The sequence below is a fragment of the Lichtheimia ornata genome (assembly GCF_029851405.1).
Source record: "Lichtheimia ornata isolate CBS 291.66 chromosome Unknown scaffold00078, whole genome shotgun sequence".
NCBI lineage: Eukaryota > Fungi > Mucoromycota > Mucoromycetes > Mucorales > Lichtheimiaceae > Lichtheimia > Lichtheimia ornata.
The window spans coordinates 99,036-126,970 of NW_026695398.1; the positions used below are offsets into that span (position 1 = coordinate 99,036).

General features: G+C 43.8%; 10 protein-coding genes across 10 annotated transcripts; 7 read left to right on the forward strand and 3 right to left on the reverse strand.

Annotated features, from left to right (window-relative positions):
• Nucleotides 1-97: 97 nt before the first annotated feature.
• Nucleotides 98-2,216, forward strand: O0I10_010902 (uncharacterized protein; the record flags this gene model as incomplete). The annotated part of the gene is made up of 14 exons (XM_058490876.1): nucleotides 98-139; nucleotides 201-279; nucleotides 343-421; nucleotides 492-552; nucleotides 619-792; nucleotides 847-921; nucleotides 984-1,118; nucleotides 1,170-1,269; nucleotides 1,330-1,417; nucleotides 1,473-1,541; nucleotides 1,603-1,694; nucleotides 1,760-1,893; nucleotides 1,954-2,066; nucleotides 2,126-2,216. The coding sequence occupies 14 exons, from the start codon at nucleotides 98-100 to the stop codon at nucleotides 2,214-2,216; spliced, it is 1,332 nt and encodes a 443-aa protein (XP_058338380.1).
• Nucleotides 2,217-2,251: 35 nt separating this feature from the next.
• Nucleotides 2,252-3,559, reverse strand: O0I10_010903 (uncharacterized protein; the record flags this gene model as incomplete). The annotated part of the gene is made up of 5 exons (XM_058490877.1): nucleotides 2,252-2,917; nucleotides 2,981-3,056; nucleotides 3,120-3,247; nucleotides 3,315-3,409; nucleotides 3,469-3,559. 5 exons carry the CDS (start codon nucleotides 3,557-3,559, stop codon nucleotides 2,252-2,254), a joined length of 1,056 nt encoding a protein of 351 aa, XP_058338381.1.
• Nucleotides 3,560-5,295: 1,736 nt separating this feature from the next.
• On the forward strand, nucleotides 5,296-8,579 carry O0I10_010904 (uncharacterized protein; the record flags this gene model as incomplete). The annotated part of the gene is made up of 4 exons (XM_058490878.1): nucleotides 5,296-5,480; nucleotides 5,540-5,755; nucleotides 5,836-6,248; nucleotides 6,328-8,579. 4 exons carry the CDS (start codon nucleotides 5,296-5,298, stop codon nucleotides 8,577-8,579), a joined length of 3,066 nt encoding a protein of 1,021 aa, XP_058338382.1.
• A 587-nt stretch (nucleotides 8,580-9,166) lies between these two features.
• On the forward strand, nucleotides 9,167-9,688 carry O0I10_010905 (uncharacterized protein; the record flags this gene model as incomplete). The annotated part of the gene is made up of 4 exons (XM_058490879.1): nucleotides 9,167-9,191; nucleotides 9,241-9,332; nucleotides 9,404-9,517; nucleotides 9,623-9,688. The coding sequence occupies 4 exons, from the start codon at nucleotides 9,167-9,169 to the stop codon at nucleotides 9,686-9,688; spliced, it is 297 nt and encodes a 98-aa protein (XP_058338383.1).
• Nucleotides 9,689-9,917: 229 nt separating this feature from the next.
• Nucleotides 9,918-10,381, forward strand: O0I10_010906 (uncharacterized protein; the record flags this gene model as incomplete). Its single annotated transcript, XM_058490880.1, has 4 exons — nucleotides 9,918-9,945; nucleotides 10,003-10,094; nucleotides 10,164-10,268; nucleotides 10,328-10,381. The coding sequence occupies 4 exons, from the start codon at nucleotides 9,918-9,920 to the stop codon at nucleotides 10,379-10,381; spliced, it is 279 nt and encodes a 92-aa protein (XP_058338384.1).
• A 282-nt stretch (nucleotides 10,382-10,663) lies between these two features.
• O0I10_010907 (uncharacterized protein) lies at nucleotides 10,664-14,165 on the forward strand (the record flags this gene model as incomplete). The annotated part of the gene is made up of 17 exons (XM_058490881.1): nucleotides 10,664-10,688; nucleotides 10,750-10,816; nucleotides 10,892-10,906; nucleotides 10,964-11,020; nucleotides 11,077-11,154; nucleotides 11,214-11,282; nucleotides 11,340-11,399; nucleotides 11,458-11,526; nucleotides 11,591-11,653; nucleotides 11,711-11,779; nucleotides 11,841-11,930; nucleotides 11,988-12,059; nucleotides 12,116-12,187; nucleotides 12,245-12,316; nucleotides 12,374-12,864; nucleotides 12,921-13,491; nucleotides 13,553-14,165. The coding sequence occupies 17 exons, from the start codon at nucleotides 10,664-10,666 to the stop codon at nucleotides 14,163-14,165; spliced, it is 2,553 nt and encodes an 850-aa protein (XP_058338385.1).
• Nucleotides 14,166-14,322: 157 nt separating this feature from the next.
• On the forward strand, nucleotides 14,323-15,997 carry O0I10_010908 (uncharacterized protein; the record flags this gene model as incomplete). Its single annotated transcript, XM_058490882.1, has 5 exons — nucleotides 14,323-14,758; nucleotides 14,853-14,995; nucleotides 15,059-15,147; nucleotides 15,207-15,703; nucleotides 15,759-15,997. 5 exons carry the CDS (start codon nucleotides 14,323-14,325, stop codon nucleotides 15,995-15,997), a joined length of 1,404 nt encoding a protein of 467 aa, XP_058338386.1.
• Nucleotides 15,998-16,260: 263 nt separating this feature from the next.
• On the reverse strand, nucleotides 16,261-17,879 carry O0I10_010909 (uncharacterized protein; the record flags this gene model as incomplete). Its single annotated transcript, XM_058490883.1, has 5 exons — nucleotides 16,261-16,806; nucleotides 16,858-17,155; nucleotides 17,214-17,539; nucleotides 17,612-17,734; nucleotides 17,793-17,879. 5 exons carry the CDS (start codon nucleotides 17,877-17,879, stop codon nucleotides 16,261-16,263), a joined length of 1,380 nt encoding a protein of 459 aa, XP_058338387.1.
• Nucleotides 17,880-19,914: 2,035 nt separating this feature from the next.
• Nucleotides 19,915-20,625, forward strand: O0I10_010910 (uncharacterized protein; the record flags this gene model as incomplete). Its single annotated transcript, XM_058490884.1, has 1 exon — nucleotides 19,915-20,625. One exon carries the CDS (start codon nucleotides 19,915-19,917, stop codon nucleotides 20,623-20,625), a length of 711 nt encoding a protein of 236 aa, XP_058338388.1.
• A 345-nt stretch (nucleotides 20,626-20,970) lies between these two features.
• On the reverse strand, nucleotides 20,971-27,816 carry O0I10_010911 (uncharacterized protein; the record flags this gene model as incomplete). The annotated part of the gene is made up of 15 exons (XM_058490885.1): nucleotides 20,971-21,528; nucleotides 21,590-21,633; nucleotides 21,702-21,783; nucleotides 21,841-22,047; nucleotides 22,128-24,029; nucleotides 24,092-24,220; nucleotides 24,295-24,550; nucleotides 24,607-25,150; nucleotides 25,209-25,896; nucleotides 25,956-26,042; nucleotides 26,097-26,558; nucleotides 26,631-26,850; nucleotides 26,918-27,045; nucleotides 27,112-27,602; nucleotides 27,798-27,816. 15 exons carry the CDS (start codon nucleotides 27,814-27,816, stop codon nucleotides 20,971-20,973), a joined length of 5,817 nt encoding a protein of 1,938 aa, XP_058338389.1.
• Between the last annotated feature and the right edge of the window lie 119 nt (nucleotides 27,817-27,935).

Consider the following 27,935-nt stretch of genomic DNA (forward strand, 5'->3'; position numbering starts at 1 on the left):
TGGACTAGATGCGTAGCTGATAAGAGTCACGAATCCCAAATCATGCGCCCTCTCATTCAACTCACTCTTCTTTTACTTCCCACTCCACTTATTCAATATGAGCGACGATGACGATTTTATGCTCGAAGACGACGACCAGGCATGTCACAACAGCATTACACCTTAGCCCCAATTCTTGATGCTGACGCGTCATTGTTCAGGAATACGACTTTGAGTACGAAGACGACGATGACGAAGAACCCGATGCCGATCTCGAAAACAGATATTACAACGCCAAAGGTATCCTCATGAGTAGACTCATATCAATAGATAGACTCTATACTCATACTGGATTTGATATAGCTCGAAAGGAGGATGATCCCGAGGGTGCTATTACAGAATTCCAGGGCGTGGTGGATGCCGAGGAGGAGAAGGGCGACTGGTAAGTGGCATATTGGACATGGATGGATCATCGATGGCGACATGGCATACTAAACCTGTTTCATGAATAGGGGATTCAAATCATTAAAACAGATGGCCAAGATCTCCTTCCATTTGCATAAACACCAAGATGTAAGTGAAGTGAATGATCAAATGACAAAAGGCACGTTTTTCACTGATAAATGAATCATGTTTCAGACCCTACGTTATTACAAGCAACTCTTGACATACACCAAATCAGCTGTGACTCGAAACTACAGCGAGAAGAGTATCAACAACATTCTCGACTATGTCTCAACGGCAGACGATATGGCATTTGTGGAGCAATTCTATCAAGTATCACTTGAAGCATTATCCGAAATGAAGAACGAGGTAAGTTACTCCATGCATACGATTCGAACTTTATGTAACAAAGGGATATGATAGCGTTTATGGGTCAAGACAAACCTGAAACTTGCCAAGCTATGGTTGGATCGAAAGGAGTACGGAAGATTGACCAAGGTGAGTGATTATGGGATTCGATCACAATAGTAGATGGATGCTGACTATCTATATCTCTTGAGATCTTACGGGAATTACGCGCTGCATGTGAAACTGAGGATGGCACCGATCATCAGCGTAAAGGTACTCATCTTCTTGAAGTGCTGGCTTTGGAGATTCAAATGTATACCGAGACCAAGAACAACAAAAAGCTCAAGGTAAGCAACAAGGCATGTCGATATTCATTGTACTTATAAGGGTAACAATAGGAACTCTATCATCAATGCATGGGTGTCAAATCTGCCATACCCCATCCTCGTATCATGGGTGTCATTCGTGAGTGTGGTGGAAAGATGCATATGCGGGAAAGTAAGTTGGATGCTTTATAGGATGTTATTGGGTATTGATTGATCTATCTTTTATTTACAGAGGAATGGGATAATGCGCAAACGGACTTTTTCGAATCATTCAAAAACTACGATGAAGCTGGCAGCCCTCAACGTATCCAGGTGTTGAAGTAAGTTTGTCATTGATGTGCAAGCATACACGAATGACTGAATGATCCAGCATAGGTACCTCGTCCTTGCTAACATGCTGACGGATTCCCAAATCAATCCATTCGACTCGCAGGAGACAAAGCCGTAAGTGACCTTGCTGGTTCTATCATTTTCATTTCATGTAGCTCAATTTATTATGATATAGGTACAAGAATGATAGGGAAATTGTTGCCATGACCAATCTTGTGAGCGCTTACCAACGTAAGGACATTGGCGAATTTGAACGTATTCTTAAAGGTAAATGTTTGGCTTTGAACAAGGATGGTCGCATTGCAGTGGATTGATTTGGTTGATTCTTTTAGTCAATCGCCAGAGCATCATGGGTGATTCGTTTATCCGGGACTACATCGATGATGTGCTCAGGAACATTCGAACTTTGGTCCTCGTGAAGCTCATCAAGCCATACACACGTGTCGAGTTATCGTTTATTGCAAAGGTAAAAAAAGGAGATGAAGGCAACACAACAAAGCTTCTAACATGGGATCCTTTTGTTCAGCGTCTTAACATTACCGTTGAAGAAGTGGAAGAGTTAGCTGTTGGTCTCATTCTGGACAAAAAGATTTCCGGCCAGATCGATCAGGTCAATCAACGACTTGAACTTGAACAAAGGTAATAAGGAAAAAGCTATACTCCACTCTTTTCTAACATGAATCTTTTCCCCATTCTAGATCAACTGATGCCATGCGATACGAAGCTATGGACCAATGGTCATCCAATGTATCCCGATTATGTACCACTGTCATTAGCAAAGCAACGTGAAATGAATACATAAAAAGTGCTCAAATGCTTGTCTTTTAATATCCAAAGTTGTTATCCTGACTAAATCCAAGATCCTTAAGTGCATCAAGTAATTGTGTACGGGCAGTCTTGATATCATCATAGTTGAGTGCACTGATGGCCCATTTTGCATGCTTTTGTGCTGAAGCAATGGCTGCTGGATCAACTAATGTAGGCGGTGGAGGTGGTGGTTGCTGTTGTTGCACTACAGGTACTGGAGCTGGAGCTGCGATTGGCGCAGGTGCAGGTTGATGCGAAGGTGGTTGCTGCGGCTGCTGTTGTTGTGGTGGTGGAGGTGGTGGTGGAGATGCTTGAGTAGGTGGCTGAGATGGTGGTTGTGGTGCCGGTGATGAAGAATGAGATACATTGCTAGGAGGTGGAGGATTGCTGTTGCCACTGACAGGAGTCGAGCTTTGAGCGTTTTCAGGAGATGGTGGAGATGGTTGCAAAGGTGCTGTAAAGTTGGATGGTGGACTAGGAAATTCCGATATAGAAGAAGGTGGTTGCATAGGCATATCCGTATCCTCATCCAAAGTACCAGATGCAGCTGCTGCTACAATTTCATCCGCTTCTCGCTCCTCTTCTTTATCTCCTGGTGCACCAGGTGTAGGTACACGTCCTTCACGTAAAGCCTTTGTAATGTCAGCTGCTTTCCACTTGGCATACTTGATCTTGGCTTCCACCTATCCAATCATACAATGTTAAATAACAGCCATGTACCATATATTCCCTTCTCCTTTTCTTACCTCAGGGTCCAATTCACCAAAGCTTTTCAACAACTCGAGGAAAATCGAGGATGCCAAGAAGGTCTTGGCAGTTTTCCTGCATAATGATATTCATGCATTAATAAAAAAAGAACCAACATCCATCCTACATACTACTTACTTGGATGCTTTACCAGCACGATCCTCATTGTCCGCATTCATAAACACCTTCAAAGCAAAGTTTTCAATGTGTGCATAGCCAACCAAATCATTGGTGATCGCCTCGTTTTGTCCAAAGCTAGCCTTTGTCTACAAGGATGATGATGATGATGCCTTGAATACGCTTGTCATGCCGATAGGATGGTATGTATTATACCTGCTCTAGCTGATCCAACAGCTGTGATAGATATGTATTTGTCTCCTTGTTCTTAGGACCACGACTTATAGCGAGCGTTGCCGCGTAGTATTGAGCTATTGACACAGCATTAAACGACCCATTCATTGACGCGTAATGGCTATTTGGTACAGACCATAGTACGATACAATGGGTTCTCTCCCAGCAAGTTCTTGAGCACGTTGAATGTAGGGTACAATGTACTTGAGATCAGGGGGCACCTCCATCTTGTAAAAATACCGGGATAAGAAATCAAAGCGTCCCAAGCAGCAGCTGGTGAAGAAATCCTTCTACTGCTGGTCTCGTGCGCACATGATCAAAATACTCCTCCATCATCATCATCCTTTCCTCCCTCACACATACACATGTACCTGAAATAAAGTCTACTATGAAAACCTTACTACAAATGAGACCCTTGTATCATGAATCAATCTTTCAAGTTGGATAAGTAAAGGATCAATCCTTTCACGCTGCATTGATGATTGTGTCGGGGCCAACTTGATGATCCGACCACTGGGTATTTACATGCGTATCTCACAGACTAAAAGAGCACCACCTCCAAGCAAGCAATAAACCTCAACAACGCCTTCAAGCATGATGCAAGTGACACAGCCCCAAAGATGACGAGATTTGCTGAAGCTTTAAGAGTCAACTTGTAACGCTATCACGTCATTAAGAACCCACCACAAAGTCGATTCATCCACATTATCTTTGAATTGTTTTCTTTAAAGCATTGATTGCTCAGGTACATAGGCAACGCGTATCCTCTCCTTGTAGCTGCGTTTATCTTCAAAACACATAAGAACCCAGCATACTTTGATCATTTAAAGACGCTTATCCAAAGAGGCTGTAATGGGAAATCGATGGCACTTGAAAGAACAAAATACAGAGTCGATTAAGGTTGACGAGAGCGGTGAAGCGACGAATGCTTGAACTGAGCGCCAAAAAAGTGTAACAAGCTTCCTAGTGGGACCAAGGGTCCGGCCAGGGTCTGTTGTACTTGTTCCGAGGGACCACAACGAGACAATAAGACCTTTTGGCGGACTGCTTATTACACTGCATGCTTCCGCGGGTATATACTTTTTGGGGCATGATTCCATTAAACATCATCCCAACAACACGCAATTGCCAACATCGATGATGGGGCACAGTATACATGACGATGAATGAACATAGCTCTTAATTGCCCCATAAGCCAAGAGATCACTTTTTATCATAATGCATTTGATCCATGGGATCGACCATGTCAATGATAGTGTATGACAAGAAGACTTTAATGGTTATCATTGTATCATGTACAGGCACCATGATGCATACATTCATCATACACAGGCACTTTTGCAATACTGTAATCTGATACCGGGCCTTTTGACAAGGAACAGACCGAATGCGAAAAATCTCAGCAGAAATGACGCAGCTGAAACGATGGGTGCATCATGCTTATGAACACTCTTTTTTTTGTGCGGGGAAGCTGCAGCAAGCAGTAGTTGAGAGAACCGTGCAACATAGTCCCAGTTTCATAACATCATCTTTTTGGGCGCCGAGTGACTATTGGCTTGCGTGGGGTAATGGAGTGCGTGCAATGTGCTACTATTTCCGTCATAAAGGCGCCTTGACCGCTGACTATTGTTCCGCGGCTCTGTCATAACGTAAGCATCAGCCAATCATGTCATTTAGGATGAAATGTCGCCACTTGGATGCGTCTTTTAGCGGGAGTGGAGCGGGAGCGGGGAATGAGACGGGTCCCAGGCATCGACGAGGTCAACTAACTTTATCGCTATTACGCTCAAAAGGGTAAGAACCAGCGATCTGAGTGTCAAGCGGTTCCCACGGGATCAGCCAATCATCATTACGAAACTCAAATATAAATACTGTTTTTCCCGATCCTGTGCGTCATTTTTCTCCACATTTTCCTTTCTTTCCTTATCTCTTTTTCCATACATACACTTATCGCTTTTTGACCATGTCAACAGCATCTCCTTTGGCACGATCCGCACTTAATACAACCGAACAGGATGACGGCTATGGCTACAATGCCAACGTCTTTCCTGAAAAGGAGAGCCAAATGGTCAAGGTCGTTTCCCTGATCGAGCAAACGGGTTTCATCCCAAAGGAGCTTGTTCAAAATGAGGTGTCTTGGTTCTACAAGTAAGTTTAAAATACAAAGGGAAATGGGAAAAGGATTGGTATACTGATTCGTTGCATAGCAACCTCGGCATTGATGACTACTACTTTGTCCTTGAATCCGTGGAGACCATTGCCAACCACGTCATGTCACTTTATGGTGCCAAGATGCTTGCCTATACTCGCAATGAAAATGCGCTCGATGTCAAGCTCGAGAAGGAAGATGATGATTCATCTGTGTATATCCATTCATCCAAGCCAGGCGTTACCGAATCACAAGGTCCACAATATGAGAAGAAGTAAGTTTTATTTTGTGATCTGGATAATGGGGATGAGGTGATTACAAGTTGCTAATATACAATGCTATGATTTATGATAGGATTGATGAAAAGTATTTGGATTCTTCTACTGCTGCTTGCGCATATCGCGTCGAGTCCTATCGATCCAGTGGTCCTGCTCTCAATGGCGTTACACCAGATCTCCGATCCTACTTTGTCACCAAGTGTCAATTCGTCAATCCCAACCCATCAGCTGAAGAAATGGAAGACATCACTCGTGTCGCTGACAAGGGCTTCTTGCGTAAGGCCACCGACCACACCCTTCGCTTGTACTCCAAGGTTATGCACAATGTCCTTCAACGTAAAGGTCCCGTCATTGAGATGTATGAAGTGCCCGGCAAGCGTGAACGCCGCTTGATCATTGGTTACCAGCAACGCAGCACCACTTCTTTCTTCTCTGCCATGTCCGATCTTTACCACTTTTATGGCTTGTTCTCTACTCGAAAATATGTTGGTAAGTTGCTATATCGAATGATGATGATGATGTTGCCATGGAAATGTCAAGAAGCTGACGACCTTTGTTTTCTATATAGAACAATTCTCTAATGGTGTCACTATTCTTGGTCTCTACCTCAACCCTGTGCCTAACAGCTCGCAAATCCCTATCGAGCAATCCATTCATCAAGTTATCAAGGAGACCTCGCTCATCTTCTGTTTGCCATCCACACCATTCCAATACCTCTTCCAGACCAACCAATTGTCCTTGCAAGAAGCTGTTTACGGTTACGTGGGATGGATCTTTGCACAACACTTTTTGAATCGGTTGGGCAAGGAGTATTTGAGCTTGACCAATATCCTTGATGCTCGCAACCCCATCCACGAAGAAGTTTTGTCCAAGATGAAGAAGCGTCTTCGCCAAGATACTTTCACTCGTGAATACATTTTGGACATCATCAAGCGTTATCCTGATTTGATCAAGTTGTTGTACGCCAACTTTGCCAATGTTCACTATGTCAACCAACGTGAATCCAACATGCCACCCACCATCTCCTATCAACGTTTGACTCGTCTTGAAACGCTCACCAATGAGGAGCTCAGCCAAAAGATCCGATCCTTGACATCCAACGCTCATGAACAAGTTGTGTTTGAGTCGTTCCTTACCTTCAACAAGCACGTTCTCAAGACCAACTTTTATCAACCTACCAAGGTCGCTTTGTCTTTCCGTTTGGATCCTGGTTTCCTTCCAGAGATCGAATACCCTACCAAGCTCTATGGTATGTTCTTGGTGGTTGGCTCTGAATTCCGTGGCTTCCATTTGCGCTTCCGTGATGTCTCTCGTGGTGGTATTCGTATCATTCGCTCCCGTAATCGCGAAGCTTACTCTATCAACCAACGCACTTTGTTTGATGAGAACTATGCCTTGTCGGCTACTCAACAACGCAAGAACAAGGATATCCCTGAAGGTGGTTCCAAGGGTACCATCTTGCTTGATATCGATCAACAAGATAAGCCTCGTCAAGCATTTGAAAAGTATGTCGACTCCGTTTTGGATCTTTTGATTGTGGGTCAAACTCCTGGTATCAAGGAACGCCTTGTGGACTTGGTTGGCAAGCCTGAAATTCTTTTCTTTGGCCCCGATGAAGGTACTGCCGACTATATGGATTGGGCTTCTCAACATGCTCGCAGCCGTGGTGCCAGCTTCTGGAAGGCCTTCACTACTGGCAAGAGCCAATCCCTTGGTGGCATTCCTCACGATACTTATGGTATGACCACTCGCTCTGTACATCAATACGTCCTTGGTATCTATCGCAAGTTGGGTCTTAAGGAAGAAGAATGCACCAAGTTGCAAACCGGTGGCCCTGATGGTGACCTTGGCTCCAATGAAATCAAGATTTCCAAGGATAAGACTATTGCTATTGTTGATGGCTCCGGTGTATTGTATGATCGTCAGGGTATTGATCGCGTTGAACTTGAACGCCTTGCCACTGAACGTCGCATGATCAATGCATTCGATGTCTCCAAGTTGTCCCCTGAAGGTTTCCGTGTCTTGTTGGAGGATAACAATGTCAAGCTCTTTGATGGCACTATTGTTGAAAATGGCTTCCAATTCCGTAACACATTCCATACCAACCCTCTTGCACAAGCTACCGTTTTTGTCCCATGTGGTGGTCGTCCCGAGTCTGTGGATTTGTACAACGTCAACAAGTTGATCGACAGCGGCAATGGCCAATCTTTGTTCAAGTACGTTGTTGAAGGTGCCAACTTGTTCTTTACCCAAGAGGCTCGTCTTCGTCTTGAAAAGGCTGGTGTTGTTATTTTCAAGGATGCTTCAGCAAACAAGGGTGGTGTCACTTCATCTTCGCTCGAGGTGTTGGCTGCTCTTGCATTCAATGATCAAGAATTTGCTGAGCACATGTGTGTCAAGGGTGGTAAGGTGCCTGCTTTCTATGAAGCCTATGTCAAGGAAGTCCAAGCTACCATTGAGCGTAATGCTGCCATTGAGTTTGAAGCTCTTTGGCGCGAGCATCAAAAGACCGGCATTCCTATCTCTGTGCTTTCCGATGAATTGTCCGTGGCCATTGTCCAACTCCAAGAACAACTTCAAGGTACCACCCTTTGGGATAACGCTGCTCTTCGTCATGCTGTTCTCGAACGTGCTTTCCCCAAGTTGTTGCTTGACAAGCTTGGTCTTGACCAGCTCATTGCTCGTATTCCTGAAAGCTATGTTCGTGCCATTTTTGGTGCCTACCTTGCATCCCAATTTGTTTATGAGTTTGGTGCTCAGCCTGATCATTTTGCCTTCTTTGATTTCATGCGTCAACGCTACTACAACGAAGCCAACTAAATCAACACACACATATATACTAGACTCATTCCACCTCCTACAATCATGTAATCTTTTTTCATCCTTCCCATCTGCAAAATAGTCATCCCCCCGCTTCATCTTTATTTAAACTTTCATTTTTGTGTTCATAAACAAGATTCCTCATTGTGTGAAAAATCAATTGTAACAATGAAAATGCATCACCTGGAAACATGTTGTTTATCGACGCCCGCCATGTGTATGTATTCCTATTGGAGAAAGGAATGCTCTAGCTCTTGCCAAATGAGGGTATTACTTATGCATATCATTACACATTAGCCATCTTGACAGCGGCACACTGCTCCTCTCGAAGCTACTGCTTCATAAACCATATAGTGTAGCGCTCAGCTACAACAACCGAAAACCTCCTTTTTGTATTCTCTCTTGGCTATGGATACAAAGAGGCAAGTACGTAGGATGATTTCGGGTATCATCTTTCGTGGGAATGCTTCTTTGTTGAGCTGCATGAAGGGGCGTGTGTATAAGTGTGAACGTGATCCTCATAGGCTTTCATATATAAATAATGCACCCATAGCATGCCACAAGTTCAAGTTTCTCATTTTTCGCCAATGCCAAAGAAAAGACCCGACCTTGGCAAGTGTGCGTGATGACTTTTCCAAGCGTAAGCTGACTTTTTCTTTAGAACAAATACAACATCAGCTGTCAGACATTGCTTTGGCAGCTCAAAATACTTGCAAACACAAATACTCTGCCAAGGAAGTGCAGCATTTGCAGGTGAACCTTTTTACCATATAATGACGATTACTATATGGTAATTTACGTGTCGTTGTCTGTGGCAAAATTAGAACCGGCTACATCATATTGATGAAAAGTATCGAGAAGGCGTGATTGATGATCGTGATATGAGCAATCCCAGTGATGACCCCTACGAACATCAAGGGCAAGCTCAAATAGCGGAGGTAAGCATGTCAGCAGGGTGATGACCGAAACCCTTCTACAAGCGTTTCTAGTTTGTTCTTTTGCAATCCCCTGTCAAAAGCAAAATTGACCTTCTTCTACTCTAGGAGCTTAACAGTATCCACCAAACGCTTTCAAACATGTTGGAGAATGCACACCCAAAGTCGCAATAAGGCTGATAGCAACATTGTTGTTTGCAAAGTCAACGAATAAAAATGAAATCATTAGTTTTATCAAAAAAGACATAGTGTGTGCTAGGGGGCATCACCCAAGCTGAAACAGGGCTTTGTATGTGTAATCCTGATGTAAACGTGCCCTTTCAAACTTGACCCTATATATTTAGTGGGGGAAAGTACATTCTTTGAACCATTCACTCTTATACATATATTAGTAAAGTCAACAATGCCTCAACAAGATAAGCTTAACGCTCGTATGCTAAAAGACTTTGTATAATGGTGATTGGGAATACTCATTCTTGCGTTAATAGAGAAGATCCACCAATATCTCATGGAGCTTGATTCTCAGGCTGCTGACACTGGACGCCATAGATACACAGCAAAGGAGGTCCAGTATATGCAGGTAAACGGAAACCCATAAGCATTGATATGCATGGATAAAAGGATCTCATTGTACGATGGATTATTGTAGGAACGACTAAACGAAATTGAGCAACTCTATAAGCAAGATGTACTTGGCGAGTACACTGCTTCGAAGGATGATCCAGAGCACCAAACTCAATCCCAAATTGCAAACGTATGTGATTTATTGTTATGCCTTAGCTGATGATTAATGCATTTCCCTCACAATGATAGGAGATCAAGAGTACCAGAGACACATTGAAGCAAATGCGCAACAATGCTCTGTAGGAAAGAAGTCGTTGTAAATAGCCCACGTGACATGTCAGTCATACAACATTAACAAATAATACAGCAATGTGTATTCTAAAAAGACAATGGGGAATGAGCTTATTGTAAGATGAAGGTAGAATGTGGTTGAAAGACGAGGTAAATAAAGTTTATGGGTATCACTGTAAACAATCATGCAATCAGGATGTCATGGTTTGATGAGTTGGAAAGCAATGATAAATGGAACCAAGGCAGCGCTCTTGGGTGTGTGATTTATCTGCGTTCTTTCTTTTCCTTCCCAATATGAGCAACAGCAACGACGGTTGGGGTAATGTTCTACTCGATCGAATCGTAGGAGGTTGTCAACTCTAAATGGTGCCATTGCATAGGTTCACAAGATGGTGGCTGGAATGCTCCACATCAGAGTCGAAATCGTGGTGGCAACAACAACAGCAGGTGAGTTGATCTGTCAATGGTATTCAGAACGATTCCGTTTTGCTTACAACAAGCATCGAATTCGTCCCTGTATAGATCTGGTGGCAATAGGTATATTTAGCTTCTATGGTTACCTTGTTTCCTATACTAAATGGTATCTTATCATAGCTGGGCCGACTATGCTCGTTCAAATACGCGTGGAGGCATGCGTCAAGGACACGACAAGTACGTGGATACACAACCATCATTCTGGTGCATGAATAATAACTTTATATTGATAGTCGATCACGGCAAGATCATGAAGGAAGAGGACGCGGACGCGGACGTGGATCACGAGGCCGTGGTGGTGGTAGAGGGAGGTAAATCATTTTGGCTTTGGATATTAAGGCAACCGTTTTGCTTAGTATTCTTTTTATAGCCACAATAACTCAGGATGGGGTGCTTCACAACAACCTTCAAGTGCGGGAGGAAGTTGGGGTGATTCTAGGTATTGTATTTGGTCAAATGAAGTTGAAGCATGCTGCTGACTCTATCCTATTTGCAGTGCTTCATGGGGAAACAATACGACCCAAGGCAGCAGTACATGGGGTACTCCTACAAATAGGTACTTTCGTATCAACCATTTTCATTGTGTGTATATCACTAATATCATTGTCCTAAAGCCAAGGATCCTCAGGAGGCTGGGAAAGTACAACCGATTCAAGCGGATGGGGAAACAATGATCGCCAAAGGTAGGCTATCATTTATTTCTATTGGGAAAGTTATTCATTATGATACGCTCTTTTTCTTTATTAGTAACGCTGAAGCAGTCGGATGGGGTGATAAGGACTTGAACGGATGGGATGCAGTGAAAGCAAGGTAGTTACGTTTGGATGGCAGAGATACATTTGTGGATTCTGATGGTATCAATCTTAGTCGTGAAAAGCCTTCGAATGCATGGGCGAGTGAGAAGAAAGCATCCGGCTGGGGATCAGGTACCACCACGTACGATACAATCCAACGCTTATGAATGCCGCTATATTTATGTCAAATCATCATTTATTAGGGCTCGATCTCATACCACCAGCAATACCGATAATGATGGTTGGGGAAGCAAGGCAGCATCAACAAGTGGCAATTGGGGCAATGATACTGGGTAAGTGATAGGATAACATACAACGGCTATATACTTACTCAATATGGATGTGATTAGCAACCAACAACACAATGACGGATGGGGAAGCAAGGCAGCATCAACAAGTGGCAATTGGGGCAATGATACTGGGTAAGTGATAGGATAACACGTAATGGCTATATACTTACTCATATGGATGTGATTAGCAACCAACAACACAATGACGGCTGGGGAAGCAAGGCAGCATCAACAAGTGGCAATTGGGGCAATGATACTGGGTAAGTGATAGGATAACATACAACGGCTATATACTTACTCAATATGGATGTGATTAGCAACCAACAACACAATGACGGCTGGGGAAGCAAGGCAGCATCAACAAGTGGCAATTGGGCCAATGATACTGGGTAAGTGATAGGATACATACAACGGCTATATACTTACTCAATATGGATGAACATTAGCAATCAACAACATAATGACGGCTGGGGAAGCAACGACAACAATGCCACTGCTGCTGCAACAGAAACCACCAGCGAATGGGATAAGCCGATTGATTCCAAGTCCAGCTTCGGTGTCTCTGGTACCTGGGGTAATATGAAGCTCACGGAGCCTGCATCATCATCAACCAAGAATGATTATCGAGGAACATGGGAAAATGGTGTACACAAGCTTGCGCCTCGAGATGAGAAGATGGAACTTAAGCTCTTTGGAACGGCTGATGACCATGAGAATATGCACACTGGAATCAACTTTGATCAGTATAAGAACATCCCCGTTGAAACCACAGGCGACAATGTTCCTCCTTGCATTGAAAAGTTCACCAGTCCTCCCATTGATGAGCACCTATTGAGCAACATCCGCCTCGCTCGTTATACGACACCTACGCCTGTACAAAAGTATGCCATCCCCATTGTTACTGGAGGCCGTGATCTTATGGCATGTGCACAAACAGGTAAAATCGATGAGAAATCCTTCTTGATGGATATATGGATTGACATGTGTAATTAGGTTCTGGAAAGACAGCAGGCTTCTTATTCCCGGTCTTATCCAATTTATTCTTCAATGGACCTACCACCCCACCTAAGAAAGCTACCAACAATGGCTATCGCAGAGCATATCCAGAAGTCCTTATCCTTGCACCAACTCGAGAATTGGCATTACAGATTTATACGGAGGCTAGGAAATTCACTTATCGCTCATTTGTACGACCATGTGTGGTGTATGGTGGTGCTGATATTGGTATGCAATTACGTCAGCTGGATCGTGGATGCCATTTGCTCGTTGCCACTCCAGGTCGTCTTGTGGATATTCTCGAACGTCGTCGTGTATCACTTGCCAATGTCCATTATCTTATCCTTGATGAAGCGGATCGTATGCTTGATATGGGTTTCGAACCACAAATTCGACGTATTGTTGAGGAAGAAGATATGCCCCCTGTGGCTCAACGTCAAACGCTCATGTTTTCAGCAACCTTCCCAGAAGACATTCAGCATCTCGCACGTGATTTCCTCAAAGAATACGTATTCCTGTCAGTAGGTCGTGTTGGTGCAACTTCGGAAAATATTGTTCAGACATTATTGTAAGTTATACACAAACACAGGTTTTATTCAAGGCAGCATGTTGACATGTGATATGCATAGGCTGGTGGAAGAAGGAGAGAAACAATCCATGATTGTAGACGTTCTCAAGGATGACAAGGAGCAAGGGTTGACGATCGTATTTGTTGAAACGAAGCGTATGGCGGATATGGTTTGTGACCATTTGAGGAGTAATCGACTTCCAGCCACTGCCATCCATGGTGATCGTACGCAGATTGAACGGGAGGAAGCCTTACAAGCATTCAAATCGGGAGCTGCGCCTATCATGGTGGCTACTGCTGTTGCTGGACGTGGTTTGGATATTCCGAATGTGACACACGTTGTATCTTTCGACTTGCCATCAGACATTGACGACTATGTGCATCGTATTGGACGTACAGGACGTGCTGGAAACGTGGGTCGTGCCACTACATTTTTCACCAGAGGCAATCGATTCCTTGCACCACGTATGCTCAAGCTCCTAAAAGAAGCCAAGCAAGAGATTCCATCATGGCTAGAAGAATTGGCACAAGAAGCTGAATCGGCACCTCCACCGCCTATGGGAGGATTTAGAGGTGGTCGTGGTGGAAGACGAAACGGTGGACGACGAAGACAAGATGACGATGACGATTTCGGTGGTTTTGGTCTTCGGCTTTCCAATGTCAAATTCAATTAGCATGAATGGTCATTATGATGGGGATTGATTAAAGTGTCAACTACACCTACTTTTCGGGAATGCTGCATTTGCCATGGAAACAACGGGGCATTTTTTTCTTTGGACCCTTTCTTTCTCCCCCGTATACTATTCCTCTTTTTCTTTTTCTGTGCATATCATGTTGATCTGCAAAAGCCAAACCATAAAATACATTCTTCTCACCGCTGCGCTCTATGGACCATGTGTACTTGCCAATCGAGGTTCAGGAAAGCAACAACTGGATACATACGATGATACAACAACATCAATTTCCTCGTCCTCGTCCTCCTCTTTTGCATCCGAATCTCTCCAATCAATGAGCATGTCGCATTCTTCTTCAATGGATGATGAACTTGCAGAGGAATCATCTCATGCCGATAGTGTCAATGAACGTATTGGAATCACCATCCCTGATAATAACAAAAACAACACCCTTGAAGAGGATGACAAGCCTCCCCATCATCATCAACAGCAACAACATGAAGAAGAAGAACAAGAAGCAGCACCTATGGAAGAAATGCAAGAGTCAACGCAACCAGAAGATGACACACAAGGCGATATCATTGAAAACAGCAGTAAGCATTCTCACCATCATCCACCTTGTCCAATGTAACAATTATTTTCCGTTTCGACTTTGTCCATGCTTACAAATGGCTGGGTTTTCTACAGATGTCGACCTTGACCCAGCAGACGACCCATCTTCCCCAACACGTGTCCAAGCAGATGCCAACAATAACAACCCATCCGCTGCTTTGCCTCCAGTGCCCCAAATCACAGGTTGTAGAACACAAGGCCAAATTGCTGTAACCTACGTAAGATCATATTTGCCAATGTGTGCATACATAGCCACCAAGCTAATTATACCCATCCTATAGAGCGAAGGCCCTAGTGATGCTACTGCCAGCATTGTTCGTCAGCTGACCCATGCGGATGCACGAGCTAACTTTTTCGTTAATGCTTCATGGTAACACAAATCATGCACACCCAATGTTTTAGCGTATGCATTAACTTTTTTTCTTTCAGGTTGTATACCCAACAATATGCCATGGTTGTGCAAAACACGTATAAAAAGGGCCACTTGATTGGAATGACCTATCGCGTCAAGAATGATGATTCCTCAAAGTTGACGGATGAAGAGCTCAAGCACGACATCTTGGAAAAGGCTCATATTATTGAAACGTTGATTCATGTTGCACCAAAGTATGTACGATTGCATTACACCGAACCTGAGGATACACGCACCGAGCACATGTTGCAAAAGTTGGGCTTTGTCCTTGTTGGATACAATTTGGATAGCCAAGATTACGCCCACAAGCCAGTGGAGGAAGTATATAGCTCAGCATTCCGCCGCTACAAGGAAACCTATGATGCAAAGGGTTCATTCATTTCCGTGCAATATGACATGCCTGGCACGATCAAGGCATCCACTGTTCCTCATATGATCAATACCATCAATGATGAAGGCTATACCATGGTGCGTCTCGATGGATGCCTCAACGATCCAAAGCCGTATAAGAAATGTAAGTTTTGAAGAAGGGAAGGAAAAACATAAAGCGCTAATGAAAAGTATCATAGCTGCTGAGAGTTTGGAATATGTCTCAGACGAATTCTCTTTCAACACCAAAGGCTATCATCAAGGACAAAATGCAGTCGCTCAACACGTGATTGAGGAAGCTGAATCAGAGGATAGAGAGCGTGAAAAGACCGGCTATGATAACAATGAACCGGAGAGCAAAGCGGCCATTGTCTCGAATGGCACATGGATGGGTGCATTGTTCATGGCTTTGATGGCCGTCATTCATCCACTTGTATAAAACGCTTGACTCATTCTTCCTATATATCCTATTCTTACCCTATAGTATATCCCCTATCCCCAAATAAAAGAGACTTAAACATATTCATAATATACAAAGCGGCTTTCTTGGTGCTCATTGTACAAATGTTTATCATTCATTGTGGGACGTATTAGTATAAAGAGGCGACACGTCGATTACAAAGCAAAAACATAGAAGGGTATTATGGTACATACGATATAGTAGCTGGCAACAATAGGGGTGCCATTACCAATGACAGCTGACTACAGCCGATATCGAAAATTAACATTTTCCACATCCGTCATGTCGACTGTTTCTTGATGTTCATGTTTTTCTGGTACTTTCATCATCCGATCTCGCGCATCGTTTACTCGTTTCATGGTTGCTCGAATGTAAAGAAACAAGAGGGCCGATATCAATTGAAAGCTTGCATACGAAGCAAGGCCAGCGACGTATTGTGGTTTTTGCCCTTCCACAAGCATAAGAGGTCCACAAAAATTTCCTATGCCAAATGACCCAACCATAAATGTAAAGTAGGTGATCTTTTTTGAATAACCAGCCACGTTGCTACTTATACTGCTGATCATCAAAACAGGCACCAATGCCCCGGTAAACAAGTAAATGCCTGCAAGTTTTGGAAGGTCTTGTGGGATCGCCATCAATAGCAGCGCACTGATCATGCATAATAAACATGCACATGCTGCTGTCAAACATTGACCGAGCCATCGTCTACATGCGTAAATGCCGATAATGAGGTAGAATGCATCGCTGACACCTCGTGATCCTGCTATCAACAATGATGCAGCTTTCTGATTCTTAAGCATTAGTCATCCGATTGCAGTATTTTTAAAAGGACATACCGAGTATCCCATGGTCACAATGATTTGCGTTGAAAATGTTACCATGCACCCGTTTTGCGTCATGATCATAAACCCAATCAAGGTGTAGCAATACAGCCGTGGTTCTCGTAGTGCCTCCAAAACGTGCTGTTTTTTGATAGTGTGTGAGTGGACTGTGGCGTTATCGCGAGCCCTTTCTTCCGTAATAAGTCGTTCGTGATCCGTTAGACGCAGCCATTTTGAATATGGCGTGTCAGGCATAAAAATGAAACAAGCTATACCGACCACCACAGTAGCAATACCATAAAGGATCATGCACCTTCGAAATACCGAATAAGGGATCACACATGTAGATAAGGATGCTCCGATACTATTACCATTTCCATGCACTAAGCCCAGCGACCTGATTCATCTGGCTTATGCCATAGCTGATCAATCCACCAAGAATGGTTGCAATAGCATTTGAAAAATGCATGATAGCATTGATCACGGGTTGCTCTGATCGGCGATACAGTGTACTGATGACTAGAGCCAATGCAGGATTGCCACTCCCTTCGGCCATACCCAATAGGAATCTTAATGCTGCAAGCTGTTCAAAGTTGTTGACAAGTGCTATGCAGCCTTCAAGGATCCCCCATAAGATCACTGTAAACCCCAGGTACTTTGCAATAGGTAGCTTGTGCATAAAATAAGCATTGGGTAACTATCAAGAGGTTGTGTTGGCGTCATTACCTTTTCTCTTTTTCCCACACACACACACACACGCACACATTACCTGAAATGCAAGATTGCCAATAAAAACAAGGGCGCTTGCCCAGCTGAATTCACTTTGAGTCATATGGGTATCTTGAAAAATGCCCATTGCCACAGCATTAGCAAGAGTCCCCCGGTCGCTAAACTGTGCTAGATTAGAGAGGGCGGTAAAGAGCGTGATGAGGAGGTATTTCTTCTTGTACCTGGAAAAATTGGATCAACATCATCAGCGGTACGAATGCCACATTGATCTTGCACAACAGCTTTCGCTCATTATCCAATGCTGTCATAATGAGCTCATACGTGGAATATCGGAAAGGAGGAGAAGAAAAGGTGAAATTGATCCTTCATGGGATGAAGAAGCTTTTGAAATCAAAGGCATCCCTTATTACAAATTCGGTTGCAGATGCATCATGCATGCACCTCGCGCATGTTTTTTACCCCTTAGTAGAAGGCCGATTGTTATCCAGGTAGTGGTAGCGATCTAATGGGGATGAGTGATAGCATCACATTACACGCGTAATGGACGTGGATATAGAGAATTGTCAAATCACTCATTATTGGTGCAGGTTACAATAATGGTCTATGGTGGTTATACCATTTGGATCGTCATTTGGTATGTATACAATAAAAGATGAGGACAAATGATGATAAAGCATCATGCATATCTATGCATGAAAGATGCTATACGTTCATTCTTCTTCATTACCGGATAATCCATTTATCATTCTTCTTATTTGGTGTATGAGATGAAAGGGATGAGACAATAGCACAAAGAAAGTACAATGAATATGGATTTGGCTCCCATTTATGGTATCAAAGCACAATGCAGACGCAGCTGCGGTAAAAAGTGAGGCTTATCTTTCTTCTCAGTGTGCAATATAGTAGTAGGCAAACATGGTGAGCCCTGCATTTAAGCGATTGACTCTCTCCACAATAAGCACCCATTCCAGGACTCAAAGCATTACGTCCTACCCTTTGTAGCCACCTACACATACCACTAGGACTTTGCCATAAAAGAGGGACAAGCCGAGTTTGTGGCACTGTCACAACCAATGTCCATGATACGTTCATCTTATGTTTGGACCATGTGTGTAACAAGAAGGGAGATCTCTCATTCTTTGTGTCACCGTAGCATTATATATGTTGAACAAGCGCACCAAACAAATACAAGAGTACCCGCACCTCCATGCTTTAATGGCAAAAGCTTAAAGTAACCACCACACACAATCAACGCTAGACCATATTGGAGACCTTCGACGATCGGCTTTTTGAACGTCTTTATGCTCCCCGCCAAATGCTACACACCCTATCATCGTTCAACCGTGTACGATCCACTGCTTTGGGTCATGGATCGAAGTTCAAGATTCAAGTATTATCTATATGGGCGGGATCATTGATGTGCGTCATTTGAAAGACACGACGACAACAACAACAGCGCACACGTACCTTTCCGTACATGGGAAAAGGAAAAAAAGGGCTTTGGGGAAATGAAATTGCTGACATTGGTGGGCGTATATGTAAACACGCTAGAAAGCATGGTCTTTTCTTCCAATATGGGATTGCGTACACGTAAAAACGACGCGTCATGTAATCAATTCATTACATTTTTCCTTTATCGTTGCCTCGTTACCTCGTATCCATGGGGATTTAGCAAGTGACAAATGTGCGAACGTGACACATACAAGGGCTAGGCTTGTCAAACAAGATTTATCTTTTTCGTTGACCGTTTTTCTCACTCTGATACAGGATGATGTAACGCTCTGACAGCATTGATAGGTGATAAATAGACCAGAATCATGGATGTGAGAGAGTCGTACATGTATCATCAGGTTTTTTCATTTCCTCTTACAAGACCTGTTGGAAGAATCCCCTAAGTAGCAACAGGATCATGGTTGTCTGGACTGCCTAACTTTATTGACAGGATGAGAGAAAAGGGCGCAAATCTTACTTTTTCGTAATCAGCTAGGTTTTTTTTGGGGGTGGGGGAGATCAAGAAAGAAAATACGTTAAGGGGGACTATACCACTTACAAGGCAACCAACCCGGGAGCTTTTGTGTATGTGTAATCTGTCAACACGAGCGCTTTGATCACCTTTTTCGCCCACTTTCTGACTACTAAATAGGAATGCAGGCCAGCTTTACTACTTGCTGACTTGCTAGCGTAACACACACACATACACACAAGACCCTCGCACACTTTTTTTTTGGCACTTGTTATATAAACAGGCCATGGGACAAGAACAATCTGATTTTGGCGCTTCCTTTTTTTTCTTTTCCTTTTTTTCTTCTTTGCTTATCTCTCCCTGTTTATCCACACCACGCAATGGAGAGCGAAAGAGGACCTCTTCGAAAGCGTGTCCAGAATCGTTTAAAGCAACTTTTGCGTCGCGCACCACTACCAAAACGCTTTCGTCGCAGTCATGCTGGTCATGACACAAACACCACCAATGATAATAATAACGAGCATCACAATATTGCGAGTCGCTCAATGCAACATGAGACGCATCATCCTTCTTCTCCTAAAGAGAACAAAAAGAAAAAGCGCTTATCTACTACTACACGCCAAATGACTGACCGAATCGTCGGATTACACAATAAGATCTTGAGACGCAAAAGCACAACCAAGGCACAGTCACCAACATCATCACAACCAGGACATCACCATGACAGTAAAGAAATACAACAAAGAACGACAACAACTCCACCACAACCACAACCACCAACGCAGCATGAAGAAGAGCTGGAAGATGACGATGATGATGACGATGATGGTTTGGAAGAGATGAAACAAACGCTGTGCGGTTGTGGACGTCCTCTTAAAGCGGGGTGGTTTTGTTCCAACTGCCGATTGGTATGTCCCACTTGTCATCGTGCACTTGGACAAGGTGAACAATGTAGTCGCTGCCAAATTGATACCAGTGGCGATGGTGGTGGCAATGATGGCAAAGCTACAACCAATACTACTACTACGGCCACTACTCCCAATCCCACTTCTGCTGCTGGTACAGCCCCTTCATCATCTACAAGCCACTAAAAAGTGTGCACTTAACACATGCTAGAATATCTCTTTCTCCCTGTAACGCATTACCAACATACCTCATCGCTCCCCCCAAATGCTAGTTACCCCCTTCTTGTTTCTCTCTCTCTCTCACTTTCCTCTCTTTGCCCCCTTTTTAAGCTGCTAGTCAGCATCCCCGCATCTAATACCTGTATCTACTAAATCTACGTTCGTTGATTTTCCCTCTTTTTTACTTTTCACGTAAGGACATGAATAGGATAGGATGTGATGATGTATGTAATAGTAATGGTGTGCGTATATAATTTACATGTTGTGTGAGTGTGTGAGTGTGTATATGTATGTGGTGGTGGTGTAGGGTTGTCATGGCAACTCGCCATCTTCCATTTCGGAAATACGCCGCTTAGCCGGGGGATGTTGTTGTTGTTGATTATCCTCAGTATACATAGTAGTGGTGCTGGTATCCATAGGTGCCGCATCCGTTGATTGTGGTAACTGCTTTTTCCGGCGACCCATACGATGACTTGAACCAACCATACCCACGTGAACAGCCGTTGAATCATCATCCTCATCCGCAATGGTAGTTAAGCCATCGTCAAAGCCAAAATGATACCATCGTACATAGGTGTTCTCGGACTTTTTAGCCTTGCATCCATGGAAAAGTGCCAGGCTAATCGGTGCATCATTGACATGTGGCGGTTCATTTGCATAATCCTCGAGCCATTCCCACGGTCTTGAAGTATTCATGCATCCTTCCACATGTTGCTGTTGCTGTTGTGGATCGGTCGTGTTCGGTGCTCCAAGTAAGGACGATGCAAGACGCGTGTTGGATAAGTAGATGTTGTGTGCCAAGTAAGGTAGAATCCGCTTCACTCGGGAATGGAACATGGCTGGCAATCCACTCAATTCTCCATGCATTGACTATCGTAATACACGTAAGACAAAAGAAGGACGACGTTGGGTACCATTTCACTAAACTTACCGAGAGATGGCCAAGGCAAACCTTTTTCAAGTCAAAGTGGATCTCTACATACAAAAAGATGTGTATAATCAGTAACCTCACTTTGGCGATAAAAAAAAGGCGTAAGCCATACCAGCATCAATAAGTAGCGACACTAAATCCAGCACAAACTCAAATATGCGTTCTTGACTACCGTTGCCATGGACGATAGCATTCTATTTACGAGTGTTAGAGAATCATCATCATATGGAATTTGTCATACTTGTGCTTACCCCCAAAAGTGACACTAGCAAGCGGAGCCATTCCACAATGTTACATTGGTCAGCATTTGGATGTTCCCAGATCAATGATGCAAAAGGAACGAGCAATCGTAATCTGAGTAAGAGGCTGATACGGATATCTTCAATCATCACACGAGGTCCATTTTGAGCTTCGTCTTCGGGTAGTCCTTCGGTTTTAAGCATCGTCACTGCCAAATCCTATAAAGAGTTGTTAAATGATCGGTGCACCAAACCAACCATTTTCATTATACTCCCCACCCCCCAAAAAAATGACTTACCAAGCTTTTAGTCAATTGGATTGCTCGGGATGCTTCCGCAAAGGACACGTGGTCTGTGCTTTCCATCACTATGTATACCGCCATGGCGTTCCTGAATTGCTCCACTTGACGGAAGAGTGCCTTGACAAGGGCAATCTTTTGAGTATCGCTCCAAACATCTTTGGCCAACAAGTGTTGCATGATTTGGAAGAACGCTTGGCATTGTTGAGCATATTGTTCTCCACTGTAAAAGCAGGGTGCATTGTCTTGATCAGGATGGCTGTTGTGGCTCTTTAGTAGAATCGTATATGGGAATCCAAGCTCCTCAGCACCGTGACCTTCCAACATGCGAATGCCATGATCCAATAATGCCAATAGGACTGGTTTTCGTAGTCCCTGGATGAGATTGCGTAAAAACTCGAATCGGCGTTGGTGGGCGTTTGTCGCAATTTCATTATCGTTTGCCGAAAACAATACTGCATCAAAATAAAATCTCACAAACAAATCCAATTCCTTGTTGGAGTCGATTGAAGCTGTTGGTGCAGGACTTGAATCCAGGTCCATTGAAGTCGTATTATTTGGTACGACATTATCAGAAGCAGTGGCGTTCACATTGGCTGTCGTTGCTGCTGCTGTTGTTGTTGTATCATCACCACCACTACCACTAGTGCCATTCTCATTTTGTGATGTTTGTCTTGTGGATGAGGATGGCGGTAACATGATATTATCCAAAAGCAAATTGAACTGCACACGACACTGCTCTTCATTCCATTGGCTGAGATTGGCGAATACTGCTTGCAGTCTTTCTCCAAAGTTGGGCTCCATATCGTTACTTGTCGGGACCATATTATCCGGTGCCTCATTAACAAGGTTCATGTTGCCACCAATCAACTCGTCAACAATGCTCAGCATCTTTTTACGAATTTCATCACCGCCATCTACAGCGTTGCTGCTGGTGCTGCTGGTGCTGCTACTGGCAGGGGTTGCCCCTGTTGTAAAGTGTTGATAAATACTATTGACATCACGTGTGCAAGCTCGACGGAACCAATCCAGCTGGAGCAAATCAGTGCGTAGCTTGACGAGATCTTGAATAAGCAGGCTGCTGAATGGAAGATTCGAAACAATGGTGATCGTGCTATGGACCAATCCAAACATGTTATCGAGCTTGTCGAGATTGGTTGCAAGTTGGGGTTGCCGTTGCACCTGCAGCTGGAAAATCTCTTCAGCACGGAGCATCCAAAGACTATCAAGAACATCTTGATTCTCATCCATCATGGGATTCATCTCTGGATTCTCTTGTACAACGAGCATGCGCACCAAAATGATAATATTCTTGCATAATTGGCGTAATGGTTGAGTCTCTGTAGTTGTTTCAGTCCATTGAGATTCGCATCGTTGTTGTGCTTCGATACCAATGGTGTTGAGCCAGGGGAGACAAAAGTGTTTGAGTATCAAATCAATGCTGATAAGGCGACGTGTCACAAGTAACGCAAAAAACAATGGAAGCCACGTGTGCTGCTCATAAAGATCATCCAATTTGGTAGCACTTGATGGGCTACAGTGCTGCTGTAACCATTGTATCACTACTTGATCCAATTGCCCCGTCAATGTCGTTTGCTCAGCTATTGCCTTGATGAAATCGACCATGGAGCATACTCGTCGTCGGAATTCGTATATCGGTTCTCTTTGATCAACGCTTAGGGAGGTGATTTGATTCTCCTTGGCGTATTGGTGTAATGTATCAAACGCAGTCGCAAACACTGATTGTAGGAAATTGTTCACGGCACCAGCATTGTGTCCTCCTCCACCCACAGCATCCACAGCATTCTGCACACTGCTCATTGTTGGGTTGCGCACAAGCTGATTCAACTCGCTAGATAATGATGTGGAATTTCGGCCCATATACTGTGTACGTGCTTTTGGCTAAAATAGGTTTAGTTTGAGCACCTCGTTTGTATATGCAAACGCACACTCGCCAGTCTTACCTTAAAATGGAGATCTTGTTGGAGTTGGGCACGTTTCTCATCACTTATCCAATAACCTTCTTGTACCAATTGGATCATGTACATCATCAGGCAGCGTTCTCGTATACCTTGGCTCTGCAAGGTTTGATGCTAATATTTGTTCCCAATCAATGATCCATGCCTTTGTTGTGATCTCTCTCTCTCTTTTTTTTTCATCCACCTACCTTCTCCCAAATCGCATCCGCTATACGTTGTCCATAGTTGAGCAGCTTCCACACACTGGCATGCTTTCGAAGGGTATCAATAGCGAATGAATAAAGTACACGCTCGTTGCTCTTGTCCAACATCCACAATGCAAGGTCAATGACGTTTAAATAATCCTGCGCATACTCCAAGATCTTGATGATGGTAACGTATTGTCGAGTATTCAGCAAACAGGAACCAGGGGATGTCATGACCCTCCAATTGTCCTCGCCAATCCTAGAATATTGTTAAACGTAAGAACAAAGAATACCCTTCCATGAATGAAGACTTACGGAACGCTCTTAACAACGAATCGTTTCACTTCAGGGATAAGCCAATCGGAAGTAAAGCTCAGCACGGTGTATCTGGTGGCATTGCGTAGAATGGGTAATATTTCGCTTTCAAGTGCATTGGATAATGAAAGCTCGAATGATTGTATGCTGTCATCAGTGATTGGTTGTGTGAGGTTGATTGCATCCTTTCCAAACAATGAATCAATGTCATTGTCATTCTCAGCGTCTTCGGGTGAAGCTGCCACTGCAAATTTCGCTAGGCGTTTCAGCTGTAATAACGTGTCATCCTCCACTTTGCTTGCTTGGCCATTGCGGGTACCATAAAGAGCGATACGACGTTGATTTACAAGGGATGATGGTGCTGGTGTTAATGGAAAGGCGGCGAGGTAATTGAGACAGCAACGTGTGCGTGGTTGATCACGCTTTTTGGGCTCCAAGTCGCCTCGTGCAATAAGTCGAAGAAGGAACTTTTGAAATGAAAAGAGTTGCATCCGAATCAGGGTATCAAACAAAAGAATCACTGCTGGTTTGGGTTCATCCACTACTAGAAGAAATAGGTGAGCTAATGAGTAATGTAATCAAAACCACCATTGTATACATACCTTGATCCATTGTCATATCAACGTTAACCATATCGTTGCTATCTTGTCCATGCCCAGCATCCATCTCAGCATCCAACCATTTGATCAGCGCATCTTGTAGTGTGCTATTGCGTAGAGTAGCATTTTGATCACGCCAACGCAGCAAAATGGACGCCACTAAGTATGGTCGCCAATGACCATGACGTGAATCGCTGGTAGCCCATCGACACATGACGCTAACGTGTTGCTGGATTGAATCAATGGCACCTTTGGTGGAACCGAAAATAGCATGCGACGCTGTTGTAGCTGTTTGTCCACGTAAATCCACCCATCCATTCTCATTGATCATTAATCCCGTGCCGCTGTCAATGTTGCGTCCAATGCTATCCAATATTCGTATCACTTGATCTTCGGTCATTTGACCCTGTCGTGGTGCATCATCTGAAGTTGTATCCGATGTGGTGTCCACAGCTTGTAACATGGCTTTGCTGCTGTCAGAGAGTAGCTGATTCTCCTCAAGTGTCCCACAGAATACTTCATTGCGAGCCTTCACCATTGTCCAATATCGCTGCATCACGTGACATATATCGGGTAATGCGACGGATGGATCCTTGAGAGTCTCTTCACCGAATATTGTATCAAATACGTGGCGATATTGATGATAAAGCTTGGGTATGACAAAGACGTCGGGCGTAGATAAGAATAACGACTAGAGGAAGCCTTGTATGAGACGCAATGATCCTCCCTTGCATGAAAATCGCATATTACCTGCAGTAATCGCTCAATGTGCTTTTTGATCTCTCCATACACCCATAATAATCCTTCATTGGTCACTTGGCCCAAGACTTGAGTAAGCTATGGTGCATCCTATTAGCAAATGCAAGCCACGTCAATAATCAAAACATTTACCGCATGATACGTCTTGACCAAGGGTTTGATAAGCATATGCATGAGTGCTCGATTCGTTCGATATTCATCAAGGTAGTCTTGTACAACATATGTCAGCATGAGCCATATGACTTCAAACGAATGGTGCTTTGATAAAACGTCCAGGCTCCACTTCAAAAAGTAACGCTGATCAAGTAAGCCTTCACAATATTGCCATTTTGTCAACTGAGTGGTGTAGGCCCATCGTTGCTCAAATTGGGCTCGACTCTCAGGTGATGACCAGGCCCTCGACATATTCTCATGGCTGTTGGGTGTGCTTGGATGAATCTTAAAACCTCGACCTGTCGTTACGGCTGATGATGAAGTGGAGCTCTGAGGGGGTGATAGCTCCTTCAATTGCTTTTGTAGATGGTTGGTGACTATTTTGGTCCAAGCTTTGTGATGAGGGTCGTCACCATGGTTGTTTGTATTACGTTGACTTTGCTAAGGGAAAAAAGGAGGGAGAAAGTTAAACTAAATGACATTTATACATACGAGGAGGAGGAGACAACTTACCATTTCAGATAATCCGACGACTTTGATATACCATGTTGCACGTAAAAATGGCACTTGTTTTGCTGCTAGTGTCTCCAATAACTTTTCATTCTTGAAGCCATGCGGGACATTACGAGCAAGCTTGCGTAAGGGAATAGTCGAATTGGCCAAATCTTGCATCCATTGCTCCTTTTTGGGTTCTATCAACGTAGATCGCATGGGTGGCCTGAAGGTGGAAGGTCTATCAAGAATGATTAGAGATTGATTGTGAACGTATAATGAGCATTGAATAGATGTATGTCTCTTACCCTGTAATGCGAGCAGCGTTCTGTTTCCTTTTTAAAACGTCGACAGCAAATGCACCTAATTCACCCAATATCCGTTGATCATCTTGTAGCTTGCTGTACACCATATCATGAGCACAGGTATGTTCATTCTATCATACATGTATGCCATGTTAGAGGGATTGTTGTGATTGTTGTATATATATAAATCACGTTACCGAAACAGCAGGTCGATCGATGAAACCATTGCGAACATTTGATTCAGTCATGATATCCTCATCTTGATCTGGTCGTTGATAATACATGCCGGGATAGCCAAGCGACTTCATTGATTTGCTTAGAGGTTGTGGAGTAGGCGGCGTAAGGGTATATTTCCTGAGCTGGAGATTGTTGCTGTGACGATGACGATGATGCTGATGTGTGCCATATCTTTGAAAATTGGGTGAATGATAACCAGGCGACGATGAAGTGGAATAGGGCGATGTCATTGTGGGCGTTGTTGTATGATATAATGATCCTCCTGCCATGCCTGTAGACGATACTGATGCTGCTGACAGATTCTGCGACGACGATTGGGCTGGTCCACCTCCATTGGGTGTCGGGAAAGGCACGCCGAGGTTGTTACCACTATTGCCATGGGGATTGCCGCCGTTGGTGGGTCCAACATTGGGATACGATGCATTCATCGAGGCATAACGCGTGAATTGTGCTATAGGTAAGAGTGTTAGTACTACTTGCACGATCTCTAATCCAACCATATCCCTTTCTCCTTGTCAACATTGCTATGCAAACTGTCTATGGTATACTGCCATTCAAATCTTGCTTCCAACTGTGGCATGACGACCATGAGAGCAGCAGCAACACTAGCATGGACAACAACAGACTCTCTTTATCCTCGACATACCTTGATGCCTGCCAGCCATGGTAAGGCAAGATTGCAAAACTCCCGGAATGGAGAGGGTTTAAAAAGATAAAGGTGTACAAAAAGGTAAGTTCCAGCGTTGCCCCACCCATTCAACGATCATAATGCGGGACGGTGATT